This window comes from Dryobates pubescens, chromosome 23 (genome assembly GCF_014839835.1).
Source record: "Dryobates pubescens isolate bDryPub1 chromosome 23, bDryPub1.pri, whole genome shotgun sequence".
NCBI lineage: Eukaryota > Metazoa > Chordata > Aves > Piciformes > Picidae > Dryobates > Dryobates pubescens.
This window is the reverse complement of record NC_071634.1, coordinates 11602456-11617013: the sequence shown is the minus strand read 5'-3', so window position 1 is coordinate 11617013 and position 14558 is coordinate 11602456. Positions and strand designations below refer to the sequence as shown.

The following is a 14558-nucleotide window of genomic DNA, read 5'->3' as shown; positions in this document are numbered from 1 at the left end:
AGATTTTGGAGTGTGCCTGAGTGGGGAAAAAAAACCCCACACCTTTTTTTTTTTTCCACTGGAAAAAAGTATATGATGCTAAAAAGATCGACATAAATATTGACATGTAGTTGAATGTAATTGTTGAACTGCATTTTATTCTTCACTAGCTGTGCTGAGCTATAATGGTGAGGCAAAACAGAAATTTTGCTAAGTACCACAGTAGAAATTTAGCATTGATATTCAGCTTCTAACTCCCCAGACAATGACAACAACAAAGAAGCAAACAAATCACAACGTACCCCACCAGATTCCAAGTGTTTGCAAAGCACCAAAGTGAGATGTATTGGATTTGTCCAGCTGTGTCTGGCTATGGCTCAACTGATGGTTTCTATTACAATTTAAAAAAAGTATAAAAGGTGAAGCTATGAAAAAGAAAATAAAGAACTCAGTCTTTCAGGAAGCTGCTGTATTTAAAAGGAAACCTTGTAACTCGTGTAAAGAATGCTGTCTTAAAAGCCCTGAAATTATCAGGGTTCATTGGTTATGTAGTGAGTATTTTTCCCTTCATCAACAACATTTTCTGGGGAAAATGATTCAGTCAGTAAAAGCTCACAAAATTTGGCTTCAGAGCACTGCCTTATGCAACTAAAAATTATAGAACAATGCACTAATTATTATTCAAGAGGGGGAGAATTTCACTGAAGAAGAAATTATCAGGTGTTCAGAGAAGGATGTACTTATGTCTTTCATGTTACATAATTGCATGGAGCATCTGCTTTAGAAATAGTCATCTAGTGAGTAGATGGAGTACCTAGGACTAGAGAGGGTATTGTGTGGTTTCCTCATTAACTAATAGGCTTGTTGCTGTATGTCAATCTGAGTGTAAATTACCTGAGAACCAAGAATTAACATTTTAATTGATGATGTTACAACCTCTGACATCTTGAAATGACTGAGGATGGCCTCCTGGGGCTGTAAGTTCAGCTGATCTCAGGTGCCCTTGCTGTTTGCATCTTAAGACCACATTTTCCCTTCGGTTTGCCCAAATTTCTCTTTCACTGCACTCAGCCGTGGAGTGTGTTCCTCAGAGTGATATGGCTCTTAGCAGCTATTTGCATCCCTTGCTCTGCATCCAAGTAAGCTCTAGTCTCCGCCCTTGCAGGCATATAGCAATATACAGCAATGACCTGCCTTATAGAATCATTAAGGTTGGAAAAGACTTCTAAAACCATGAATCCAACCATCCTCATTTTGTTTTGCATGCTTCTAGACCTGGCCTGTACTTCACATAATTCACTTAGTGCTTTTCAGGCTTCTTGATTCCACAATGCAATTTTTTCTTAAGTCATCCCTGTACAGAAATGGATTTTCTCTATGTGGAGATGTTTGAATATGCCAGGAGAAATTCTGGAGGTCTGTCTGTGGCACCTCTTCCATCCCTTTGCAAAGCATTTCAGAGAGCTCAGAGGAGCTGCTGATTTATTTATTATTTTTTTAAAACAGACTTTGCAAAATACCTATTTTTACCACCACTAAATTAATTGATGATTTTTTCAAATTAGGTTGAAGAGCTTTTGTGGTAAGTGTGGCTAATAATAAATTATGGCAATGATTAATATGTATCTAGAAATTACATTTGAATTTCAAGGAACCTTTTCCCAAGATAGTGCCCATGCATTTTTATTTCCATAACATTTGTGCATTCTGATATGTTTCTGTCCTTTTGTACTTTTTTTTGGGGTGGTTTTGCTTGGTTTGGGTTTTTTTGCCCCTGGCTTTTTTCCCTCTCTTGTACTATGTATATTTTCTCCAACGGTTCTCAAACAGCATTTTTCATTATACTGACAAGAACAACACCACCTCTTAGATTGTCCTACAGCAAAGGCATGACAGAATAAATGATCATAAGTAAATCACCTCACATATTTTCTGTTTCCAGTCCTTCAGCTCCTCTCTCCAAGAGGCAAGTGCCCTGGCAAACCACTGCCTTGCATAGTATTGGAGACCTAAGCAGATATAATTATTGTTTTGCCTGTCATGTCTTAGGATATAAATCTAAACCCCAGGTGTATGATAGAACAGGCTCTGGAAGCCACCAAGGATTGACAGACCAAATATTGCTTGAATTTGGTTAACTTATGCATGTTCAGCTGCTTATTCTACCTTTTCCAAGTGCTATCAGGAGAGGTCACTTATCATGGTCACAGAATTCAGATACAATATTTGGCTTGTAGAAAAGCAGTAAGATGCATTTTGGGTGGTCTAAACTCTCCATATCTCAGTTTCCTATGTATAAAGAAGAAATAAATAGATTTATTTACTCTGTACTTTTTTGATGAAATGTGCAGTGGCAGTCTTTGGGACAGAGAGCTCAGTTGAAACTGCTGCTGCTATTCTAGACACGTTCTCACGTTAGCTGATGATGGAGAGTGATGCCTACTAACATACATAGCTATTTGCTGCATCACATTGTCTTTCTTTTATTCACATATTCATGGCCTCTGCCTCTGAAAGATCTGGAATGAGGAATATCTGATTCCATGTGTCATCTGCATGTCCTGTTACATGTTTGTGAGTTTCCTACTGCTCATAGAACAGCTTCTGATGTATAAGCGTAGTGCCACCAAGCACAAGGGCCTACATGACAACGCATGGCTGTAAAGCACTTAGAGATGTGTTCACAGCTCAGGTGTAAGGGTAGTGAAGAAGAGAAGCACATAAATCACAAAAAGACATGCCAGGAGAACATCTGGTGGATAGCTCAGTCTTTAGTGGTGTCTTTATCTTAATTTATATATATATATATATTTTGGACCTCAGGGTTGTTACAGAGGTTTTTCAAAGGAGATATGCTCATAGAGAAGCAGATCACTTGCAGGTTTTTTTATTGCTGAAATAAAGTAGGTAATAATTATTTTAAAATAAAGTTTCATCTCCTTGGAGCCATCTTTCTAATTGGCAAGGTCTACAATTGTCTTGGAGTATTTCTGAATTTTCGGAATGTCAAGCATTTTAGTAGAAACAATCACTCTTCTTTTTAATAAGTGGCTCATCACATGGTGCTCTGGAAGCTGCTGTGTGGATGTAAGGATGCTGCAAGGATGTAAACCAGGAGATGTGGTGGTGTGAAAGAGAGAAGTGTCACTTTGCCAAATCAGATCTCACTGGCTCAGAAGCCCCTGTGTGCACCTGAGCAGAGGTCTGCAGAGCAGTGCTAGTCACAGAGGTGTGCAACGTAGGGCATGTTCTTCTCTGTAAGAGAAACAGCTCTTGGCAGAGGAAGCTTCCTAAAATAACTGATTTGTTGGCCCCTGTTTCAGGTGGGATTCCATTTGTCCTCACTGGGGAGTTTTTCCAGCAGTCACAGAGGCCAGCTGCATTCATGATAGCTGGGACAGTCAACTGGCTCTCCAACTTCGCTGTCGGACTGCTCTTCCCCTTCATTCAGGTACTCAATATCCCTGGTGACTTGATATGATATGATACAGTTGGTAGAGTGTGACAGAGGATGTTTGAATGAATTGTCAGGAAACAATAAATGTCATTCTATTGAAGTGGATTAAATTGCTACCATGTTTGTGATCCACTTCAGTTGTGCTGTCTGCATGTCTGCATGTTTGAATGTCTCTGAGAAAATCTTCCTGCAATGGAAAAAATGCTGCAACTGTGAGCAACCCTATGTGGCAAACTCTCCACAGGAGTACTTTAGTAATGTAGTCTGATGGCTGTGTCTGGAGCTCGTGGTGACTGATGGTTGTTGCCATTGCCTTTTTATTCAGACTTTAAGCTACCCATCAAACTGTAACGTCTCCTCATCCCCTAACTTTCACTTATTTTCTAGTGCAGTCAACCTTATTCTCAAAATTCAGCTTGTGAGTCACCTGTTCCTTTACAGAAAGGACACAGCCTCTTCTTAGCTCATTTTAAGTCTAAAACAGGGAAAAAAAAAACACCTTTAAAATGCCTTCACAGAATGAATGCATATGTATTTAAGTACTAGCCTGCTAGCTTGAGAAACATCAGATCCTTTTTTTGATCATTGGTGTGCTCCTACAAAATTATCCCAAACATTTGGGAGACAAATACATTAACTTTAGACTTACTAAAAAAAAAATAGAAATAAAAATCAGCAGGTAGTTAATTTTCCAAATGCCACCAACTAACTACTTTGAATGCCTAGATTTTTCTCCCCTCAACCATCTGCAGACACATACAACAGAATAAAACGTTGGCTTGAGTCATGCATTCAAATGTATGGATGAGATTGCAAAGCTAACATGCAGATCAACTTTTGACAAAGAAAATAAAAGCTGATCTATTTAAATGTGGCTACTCTTCCAGCCTTCTTCACTGCCTATTTGAGAAATCCATTTGTGTGAAGGGTCAGAATGGAAGTTAAAATGACAACCAATACTGCACTGAATTCCCAAGTACATGTGATTTTATGTAATTACCAGGGGGTGTCTGATAGTAGGTGTCAAAAAAAAAAGTGCCTTTTTGGGAATCCTTTTTTAGTGCAAAATAGAGTAATTGCAGAAGTGTTATTGCATGGGATCTTGGTACATACAGAGAAATTATACAAGACCTGGATGCAGGCATTTCTGAAGGCATTTCAAACTTGTGTTTAAAAGCGAGCTTGGCCCTGTGAAATGTCAAAGATGTTAAGTGAAGTGACCTCAACCCTGTCTCTTTCCCACTGCCATCACTTGAGAACGAAGTTTTGTGGTTTTCCTGAACAAGGAGATGTTAAAAGACAGTTCTGACAAGCCAGTAGACCAGAGATGCATGAAACAGTTCATAAAGACATGGTGACCCCTCCTTTCAAAGCATTTCTGTGCCCCTACAGCTGCTAGAACTGGGTTGTTATGCTCTGTTATTTGGGGGCCAGATCTCTAAATTTTCATTCCAGCAAAATATCCATTTGGAATAACTGAGTAAGCCCTTCAGCCCTCTGCCCTTTCCTCTACCTTGCATGTTTTGCATGGCACTTGCGTGTCAGAAGATCACAGAAGTCCATAAGCAACCTCCCACTTTACACCCTGTGAGAAGTGTCAAGGAGCTTGTCTTCAGAACAGAGCCAGAGGGTGTCACAGTGTTTGCTGAATTAACTCTGTAATAGTAAAGAAGCTCACCGTAACAAACCTGAGTGTGGCAGGAGAATTTTGGAGGTCTCTCCTTTGTGCTCTGTGTGCTTCAGGTTGGCCTTGATGATCTTTGAAGTCTTTTCCAACCTTATTGATTCTATGATTCTTCTTTCCTAGCAATGAGCATTTTTAATCTAGGCTGTCACTTGCAGGGCTTTTAAAATGAGACAAATTCTAGCAGTGGTTCTGTGGCTTCTGTTTTGCCCAAGATAATAGAGCATGTGGCTTAATTTTGCTGATTGTTATTCCAACCTGCTATATGAGCCTGTCAAATAGCAGATCTTAACTTTCTTTCCTGGAAAGTGACTCGATGCTATGGAAGTGTGAATGTTTGCATAGTAGACATGAGAATAACTAATCTTTAAGGTCAGAGCCAGTTGAGAGCATCTTCATCACTGTCAGAGGGAAGGGTGTTAGTCTGGAAAATATGCAAAGGGGTTTTTTTCCTGTAGAGAGCTACTTGATTATTAAGTATGGCTGCACTGGGAATAATATTTGTGCCTGTAGTTCCCTTTTAATTTTGACACTACACAATCTCCAGCACAATGCTTTATCTGTCCTGCTTATCCACATCCTAAACCAGTCTAGAGTTTCATGTGCACCTCTTCTCAGAAGAGGGTCTTGAAAAGTGAGAAACTTAGATTTGCAACCCTGCTCATCTGGAAACAGCATGTTTCACTTTCACTGGAGCACTTGCACTCACACAGCTTCACAGGCAGGAGTGTTTACTGGTCCAGCAGAATGTCCTTAGGAGCCTTATTAATGTGATCGAGGGCAGAGCTGCCAGATGCTGATATTGTGCCTTAATCTGCACTAGTGAGCACAAAATGCTCACTGGTACCTGAGACCACATATTCAAAGAGTCAGGTGATGTCAGTGGTGGTGGGATACTCCTTTTAGTTGTGGTTACACAGAGAGAACAAAGCACTTTAAATACTGTGGTATTTACTTGTTAAAACAGGATGCTGTTTTATTGCTGCCTTCACTGTGTGCAGCAGCCTGCCTGTTTGGTCAGAGCTCAATAGTGATAGCAGGCAGAGGCTCCATCTGGAGGTGCCCCAGGCCCTGGCTTTTGCTGCCTGTCAAATATGGACAGAGCATTGCTTTTCAGGTTCCTGCCACCCTCATGATGTATAATGAAACCTTTTTATCAGATTCTGTTGGAATTAATAGATTCTTTCATTGATTGCCACAGTGAATAGGAAATTTACATTTAATGAGGTCCATCACCAGGTCCTAGGCAGTAACTGAGCATTGAAAAGAGTTAGGTCAGAGAAGAGCTCTAGCAGGGATATGCTTTGATACCCAGCTTAGTTTAGAAAGTTTCCAGGTATGCCAGACCCACTTGTAGTTCTTTCTCCAGGTCCAGGCCTGTCTCTGTTCACTGATTTCACCAGCAAGAAAGGTGGTGCAGCAGAGAGAATGCCTGTTGTATTTTCTGATAACTGCATCAAGAAGGGTATTGGGAAACCCTTTAATCATGAGAATAGTGGAACTGTTTAATGATGTGTGGGAAAATTGCAGTTTGTCCCTTACTGGAGGTCTATAAAAGACAGGCAGACAGATGTTTGTCAAGAACTGAGACTGCCTTATCAATGAATGGACTGTCCAGCACCTGTGCTTCTGGATTTCTACAGATTTGTAGGTATTTTCAAGCCTTCAGAGCAGAAAGTGTCTCTCACTAAGTGCACACACAGTGTGAGGCTCCCCTAAGGCTCATTGAAGCTTTTTGGTTTGGTTTTTGGTGTTGTTTTTTTTTTTTGTTACCATGAGACATCAGTGTCACTGCAAGAAGGGCTGATGCAGGTTGCGGTGGCAGGAGAATCAAAATGCTGAAAGAAAGTAGAAGACAACTGCAATTACTCTTCTCCTTGGAAAGGGTGATGGCATAGGAAAGCTGTGATACTTTGGGCTTGAGAAATGCAGGAAAATTAAGAGTAAGAAATGACAAAAATTGCAGTGAGATTGAAGTGAAAGAAAGCAAACCTAAAAGTACTCCATCTGAGAAAGAAAAGGCTAACTGCACTGAGGAGGGAGAAAAGGTCACTCATGTTCCTCAGTTCAAAAAGATCAGAGAGTGTTAAACTTCTCTGACACGTCAGAGAAAGCCTTGTGAATTTCAGAACAACTTGGGCAGGAATCAAGCATCCACAGAATTTTGAGGAATCTCTAACCTGAAGGTTGTATTAGTCATCCTTCTGTAAGCTTATTATTATTTCATCTATTCCTTCTTTCATGGATAATGAGAGGAAACAGATCATTTTCCCTTTGGCAAGTAGTGACTCATTACAAAACACCACCCCAAATGTGACAGGAGGAACCTATCTGTTCTTCTCTGGTTTAAGTCACAGACTGTCAAGTATCCTGTGTTACTTCTATGTCAGTATTTTCTAGTTGCACTGCAGTGTGTCTCAGATGTACAGGACTCAGTTACCACTGAAGGTTTCCTGTGAATTTTCTACTTCTCAGGGTACAAATTCAGTGGTGGACTCAAATCACATCTGCTCTGTGTAAAAGTTAACTGACTTTACCCAGCAGCCATCAGATGCTTTATTTCTTGCAATTTTTCAGTTTATTTGTGTTTGTTTATCTTCTGTTGAACAGAGCAGACTGACACATTTTTAACTGTTGGCTGAAGAGTTCATTTCAGGCAGTGGAGTTTCTCTTAGCTGCTCAAACCTGCATAAGGAGTTCAGCGTCCCACAGGGTATTTATTCCAGTCCTTGATTTAATGAAGAGCTTCTTGAACAGAAGAATCATGAGTGGAGGTGGAGTTCTTTACGCCCTGGCATAGGGGGTCTTTGATTACTCCATGCTGAGAGGCAGAGGCAGATGCAGATGCTGAGTTGACAGGAAAGGAGAACAAATAGGTGGACATCATGTCCCCCTGAGTAGCAAGTGCTTCTAGCAGCTGGAATTTCAAGTGAGGAAGAGAAGTACTCTAAAGATAATACTGTGAATTTTCATGTATCTTTTCCATGTATCTTTTCCATGTAAGTTCTTTCCTTATACTGGGGTAGAGGTGAAGTACAAATTGTCACTAGCTAGGAATTAGGTAAATTCTGATTTTCTTTTGTTTTGAGACTAGTTGGAGTGTCTGGAAAAATAATCTGCTTGGATCTGTGATCCAGATAGAGCTCAGTATCATGTGGGATGTAGGTGTTACAAGACTTGTAGCCTCAGCTCAGTTTGCTTACTAATCTGATGCAAAGGCCTATGCATGTGTTAGCTTCCCCATTTCAGAAACTGATGATTTCTGCCTGTGAAGTAATACTCCTGAATTGTAATACTTGTTGCTGGAGGCTCTCCTGCACTTCTGCTCTTGTTTCTTCCTTATTTTCACACTTGAGATTTTCCTTCTCATGCATCAATATTCACTTACCCAGCAAGATGGGTTTTGGTTTTCCTTATTTCCTTACTATACAGTAATACACTTTGACTTTTTCTGTTATGCAGTTCAACACCAAAGGTGTGCACAGAAACCTATACACAGATTCTCTCATCCTAACTATTTCAAGCTTTTGAAAATACATCTGAGGTTTAAAGCAACTACAGTGCACTTGTATGAAGGGAAAGGGTTACAGTTCCCTCAAGGTGAGAAAATGAAATGCAGGCTACCAGAAGATTAGATATGAGGAAAAATGCTCTTAAATAAAAGCCACCAGCTTAAAGTACAAAATACAAGGATCTGCTAACTTTTTAATGAGGAAATAGAGAATGTGTGAGACTTGGGGTGAAATCATAGTTCATGTCTCAAAATGTCTCTATTTTTCTCTATTTTTTTACTCAGGAAATGTGTTTCTTACATTATATTTTAATGCTCTGTCCTTCATTGTCCTGCACCTTCAACAGAACCTTAAATTATGTTTGAAAGCAGAGGAGAAAGGGTAAAGGACACAAAGTCTCCCATCCATTTGTTTCTGTGGGTAATATTAATTTGAAGCAAAGTAAGATCAAATGTCTACATGAATAGCTGTTACACTGATGAACGTTTTAGCGAGACATCTAAGCATTATCATTTGACCTCAGCACTTCAAAATCCAGTTTGACCCCATCTCATGGCTCTAATCTTTGTGGCAATTTCCAAATGGAAGAACCCATTGCCAGTGCCACTGGGCTGTGACACTGCAAGTTCTGAATTTAGAATCACTTGTTGGCATCTGCTGGGAAGAGCCAAAAGTTCTGTTTAAATAATAATTTGTGAAGCTTGCTAAATCTGATTCAGAATTTGTTCATTTCCTCGTTTGTTTTGCTACATCTGCCCTAGAATATCTACTCTCCTGTTTTCAGTATCACAGTCCTGCTTGGAACTTCACCTTGTCTGCTACTCAATGGGTTAAGTCAGTAAGCAGCCATTGTTAAATAGCACTGATGATGTTCTACTCAATTACATTTGTATTTTTCCCACACTCCAGCCTTCACAGCATGGAAGCCATGAGTGGGAAGAGTGTTCTCAGCTGGCAGACTATAGAAGTGGCAAATTGTTTTGTTTTGGATTTGGGGTTTTGGTTTTCTTTTTTAATCAAAGCATTTCAATGTCAAGGTTTTTATTTGTTTCCATTTGCTTTTTGGCCTTAAAAAAACCTGAGCCCTTTGGTTCATTCACTCTGGGCATTTCCAGTCTGTTCATAATGGTAAAAATTCAGTATTCTTCACAATGTTGTTTAAAGAGAGGTGGAGGAAATGCCTGTACATTCTGCCTAGCCTGTGTGGCACAAGATGGGAATATGTTTATTAATCCCTTTGTGTAAGAAAAGGTGGCTGGGACTGCACCTAGTTATTCACACACCTCACTCATTCACTCACACAGCTGCATCTCATCCTCAAAGGCAGGTTTAATTCATAACATCATAGCATCACTCAGGGTTGGAAGGGACTACAAGGATCATCTAGTTCCAACCCCCCTGCCATGGGCACCCCACACTAGATCAGGCTGGCCAGAGCCTCATCCAGCCTGGTCTTAAACACCTCCAGGGATGGGGCCTCAACCACCTCCCTGGACAACCCATTCCAGGGCTTCACCACTCTCACGGTGAAGAACTTCCTCCTCACATCTAGATTGCCTGCCATGCCTGGGACCTGATTTGGGGGAATTGCTGGAGCCCTTCAACTTTGATTCTTTTTGGTGGTAATTTCATGCATGACCTAGGTGAATAATTTCCTGGTTGTCTTTTTTGCCTTTTCTTTTCTTTTTTATTTTTACACATGCAGAGCCTTGGTAGCTGCAGAAAAGAGAGAGATGAGTAATTCAAAATTCAACTGTCAAGACTTTTCCAGAAATGCTGTGTTTTAAATAGGCTCCTTAGAAAGCTGGTATGAAAATAAGAGGTTTAAAAGTTTATGCTTGACTTTTAAATATCCTGTAGAGCAATAGCCTTCAGTAGCCTTGAAAAACCCAATGTACATCCTGCTTTAGCCTGCTGATTAACTAGGAACAGGCTGCAGGTATCCAAGGTGCTTTCCTTGGGAGATTGCATAAGTATGTCTGGTGTTTTCTTGCCCTCCCTTGTGCACCAAGGAGGGCAGGGCGTCTTCAGTAATCCACAGAAAGGACCTTCACCAGTGTATCTGATCTTGACTCTGAGCAAATATCTCTAAGCCTATCAAGAGACAGAGTTATTATAATTTAGGAAACCACCTGGAACTTCAGGCACCTTTGAACCTTGGATGTTTAAGCAGGAAGGAGTGCTAAAGAAATTATAGGGGCAAACTATTAAGCACAGAAAACTGTAGTGCCTTTTTCCATCTTCCTTCTAACCTTTTTGGTTTCTAACCTTGTGCATAAAATCCTGGCTTCAAGTATTGCTAAAATGATGTGTTCCTAGCTCTGGAAAGCCTGCTTGGTGTTGAAGGAGGAGAAGAACCTTGGTGAATTGGCAGCTTGTTCCTAACCTGAAGGTTCTGAATCTGAAGACGTGCCAGGGTGGAGGTGGTAGGGTGTGTGGATGGTGCTGGCATTATGGAGATTACAGATGTCAGAGTAAATGAGTGAAAAAGGCTTCACAGGCATAATACAAATATTATATAGTATAAACAAGAAAAAGCATAGTAATTTCATGGAACAAAGATGCATCCACTTTCCTGTCAGATCTGTCTATCAGTACTTTTTCTCTAGGAGGGATCATTCAATAACTCAGCATTTATCCTTTTCCCAGGACATCATCCTATCTTCTGGATCCCCTGCTGGGCACATCAGACATGCTGTGGCAAATTCCTCCATTTTTCCACTCCTCAGATCTTTTCTCTAGCACCAGGCAGTTCAGAGTACATCAGAACAAATAAAAATGAACCATCTAGTCTGAGCTGCATCCCACCTATGTCTCACTAAGGATTAGGGATTTTCCTTCTGCTTTATCCTGTACTTCTGTCCTAGATCCTCTGTCAATGTGTGGTGCAGATGGAAGGGTTTGTGTTTATAATGAGCAATTTGATTCACATGTGATGTTTTTCTTTGCCAAATGCAGGTTTGTGCATACAAGCTGAACTCTGAGTTGCAAAAGGCTTATGAGTGTTTGTCTTTCCTCTGTGTGTGAAATAATACCCAGCTTTAAAGAAATATTATGACTGAAGATTAGCTGGTGAGAAAAGGGCATTTTGTGATCACTGTGCTGTGTTTCTCTCCAGGAATTAGGACTCCATTGTGCTATTCCTGCTGAGTACAATGTCTTGGCCTCTTCCCTCAATCCTATTTGTAGGATTTATAGCAAAAGTTTTAGCTTATTCCCTGTATAACTTCAGTTGGAGATCTTGGGAACTACTTCTAAAGGGATCTGCAGAAATTAAGGAGAGTGTGCTTATTACCAAGAGACATAAATATTATGTAAAATAATTACAGGTAAAATATGCACTCACAAGAGTGTTCAGTTCAACTGGAAAAGGTCCAAGGAGACAGGAATCAAAGAAGATGATAAACACTAATTCAGATCACAGACAGCAAAGAAATAAACAGAGATAAGAAAGGGGGGACAAAGTTGTGGCTGGCCAACCAGGAGATGCAAGTAACTCGTGGCAGCTGATTTCCAGGCTTATTGGTGCTAGGCATTAATGGTTTGTTTTCAGCACAGAGAAGATTTAGTTCAATGAACATTTTTTAAAGGAAGAAACCAAACCACAAACCACAATTCCAGACAGAACAACAATTTCAAATGCAGAAGATCCAGATGCACAATTTGAATTTGTAGCATGACAGGATGATTTATGAAGTGGTTTCCCCCCCCCCCCCTATCTACTAAATCCATTTGCTTCTGCCTCTGTATAAGCTTGAAAGTCATATCTGCTCCATGCTGGAATATTTCCCCTGCCTTATCACCCCGTGCTCATTGGCTTGTGATGGTCAGGTTGCTCAGGAATTCATGCTTCTAGGGTATAACTAAAAAAATCATTGATGATCCCAAGAGTCCATAATCAACATCAGAAGATGCACTTTCCTGCTTTTCCTATTACAGACAGGAGCTGAAGGGCTGAACTGGGTAATGAACTGTCCATGGAAAACATCGTGCAGCTCCTACTAGCTGGTTGAAGGTTTTATAATGTTAGATTCACTTCTGTGTGACTGTACTCTTTTTTTATATAGTGAAGTAAAAACTTCATTTCCAGTTAATTTTTACCCTAGTTTCTATCATGAAAAAAAGGGTGCATTTTATAGATTGTTTTTTTCCTGCCATAAGTTCCCATAGAAGTTATGTAGATGTCTGCCAATTGGGCTTTTTTCCCTTGTTTATGTTGCAAATCTCAAAGCTTCTAAGCACTGTGATGCAGATGCCCCTGGCTCTCATAGGTGTCCCACGTGCTGTGTGCTGCAAAAGCGTGCCTTGCGTGCTGCCTTACATAGGAACTGGGAGGCAGTGCTGCAGAGCAACCCAGTGCCACATCTGCCTGCTCTCCAGCAGCACTGCGCAGCACAGGGCTCAGCAGAGCTGTGTGCACACAGCAGGGGTGCCGCTGCCACCTGCTCTCCTCTCACCCGTGGTGCCTGAGCCCAGGCTGGTGCCTCCCAGCAGCACTCAGATGGCAGGCCTGCACACCCCTGCCAGGATCCTGCTTCTCCATCCATGGGTCACAAGCAGTGTTGGAGAAACTAAAGATTCATGCATTTTTATGAACCTCTAAACACTGACTTGCAATGAATGCCAGCACTTGCTGTACTTGGTTAAAAATTGCTCCACAACACCCTTTTTTTTCCTTTCAAACTGTTCTTGATGTTGCTTTTCTTCAGAATTTTGTCCCTTTTCTGAGATATCTGCCTTGTTTTCTGTTCACAGAGTGGTTTACAGACCTATTGCTTCCTCGTGTTCGCCGCCATTTGCTTTGCTGGAGCTACCTACCTGTTTTTTGTCCTGCCTGAAACAAAAAATAAGACATTCCATGAGATCAGCCAGGCATTTGCCAAGAGGAATAAAGTGTCTTTAGAAATGCAAGAAATGAACCACTACCCAGGGGAGAGGAAATCCAGTGAAGAACAAGAATCAAACTTCACATCTTCAGTGGACAATGGGGAAACCAAGAAAGGGATTGTGTAAGCCCAGGATGCTCTTTCAGGGGATGGGGGGAAACCTGCTCTTTCCATTCAGTATGTTTGTAGCAGAGCATGACTTGTGTTTTTTATGTGATAGCATGAAATGCTTCCCCCTTGAATGTTTTAAGTGAGAACTGTTGAACTTGTTAGAAGCTAGAGTGATGGTTGAGGAAATGAGAGGCAGAAGAGGGAGCAGCTGATTAAATAAATAAGAGCCAGTTTTCTTGGCACCTGGGAAATAGGTGCTGTGATGAGTGGGTTAGGAATATAGATTCAGGGAAGTAAAGTGGTGGTGGGGAGCCAGGCTTGATAGCAGCAGCTGGCTGAGTAGCCCTGTGTGCTCAGGAGGAGGTGGGTGTGCAGTCACCAGAGAGGAGGAGAAAGAAGGAAAATGGAAGAGATTCAATAGAGGTCTGCCAAGAAATGGTACCAGCTCACATCTCTCCATGTTTCCAATCCACCACTCGAGTTACACGTGAGAATTGAGGACTTGAAAGAAGACTGCTGCCACTCTCCTGACCTCCCATTGCTTTTGCAGCTATTTTGACTTTCAGTTGCCTTGTCTGAACAGCTCCCACCTTCCCAGCAATGGGAAGCTCTGGGTCCTGATGGCTTGCTCTGTCCCTCTTGCAAATCCTGATTGACTATTACAGAGGTGCCTGTCATTTCTGGGTTTGCCAGCACTGCATTTCTGTGTATGTGTGTGCATATATATATTTGGGGGTGGGGGGGTGGGGGTGTAATTTTGTTTTTTAATATCAGCTGTAGAAGCTTCTGTATGGAATGAAAACTAAACTTCATGGTGAAGTGAGAAAAAAAACTCTGATGGTGTGTGTAGGGTGTAGCACTAAAAAAAAAAAGTCTATAAATTAATCAAACACCAAGTGTTCAAAGGGTTAGGGGGTTTGATTGCCTTT

The 14558-nt window shown here is 41.0% G+C and overlaps 1 protein-coding gene across 1 annotated transcript in view; it reads left to right on the top strand.

The window, feature by feature from the left end:
* SLC2A9 (solute carrier family 2 member 9) overlaps window positions 1-14058 on the top strand; it is a 56062-nt gene extending 42004 nt beyond the window's left edge. Inside the window, exons 11-12 of the mRNA XM_009904186.2 lie at window positions 3303-3430; window positions 13388-14058. Of these exons, the coding sequence (XP_009902488.1) occupies window positions 3303-3430; window positions 13388-13645 (386 nt within the window). The 3' untranslated portion in view covers window positions 13646-14058. The remainder of the gene's footprint in view (window positions 1-3302; window positions 3431-13387) is intronic.
* Window positions 14059-14558: the final 500 nt, after the last annotated feature.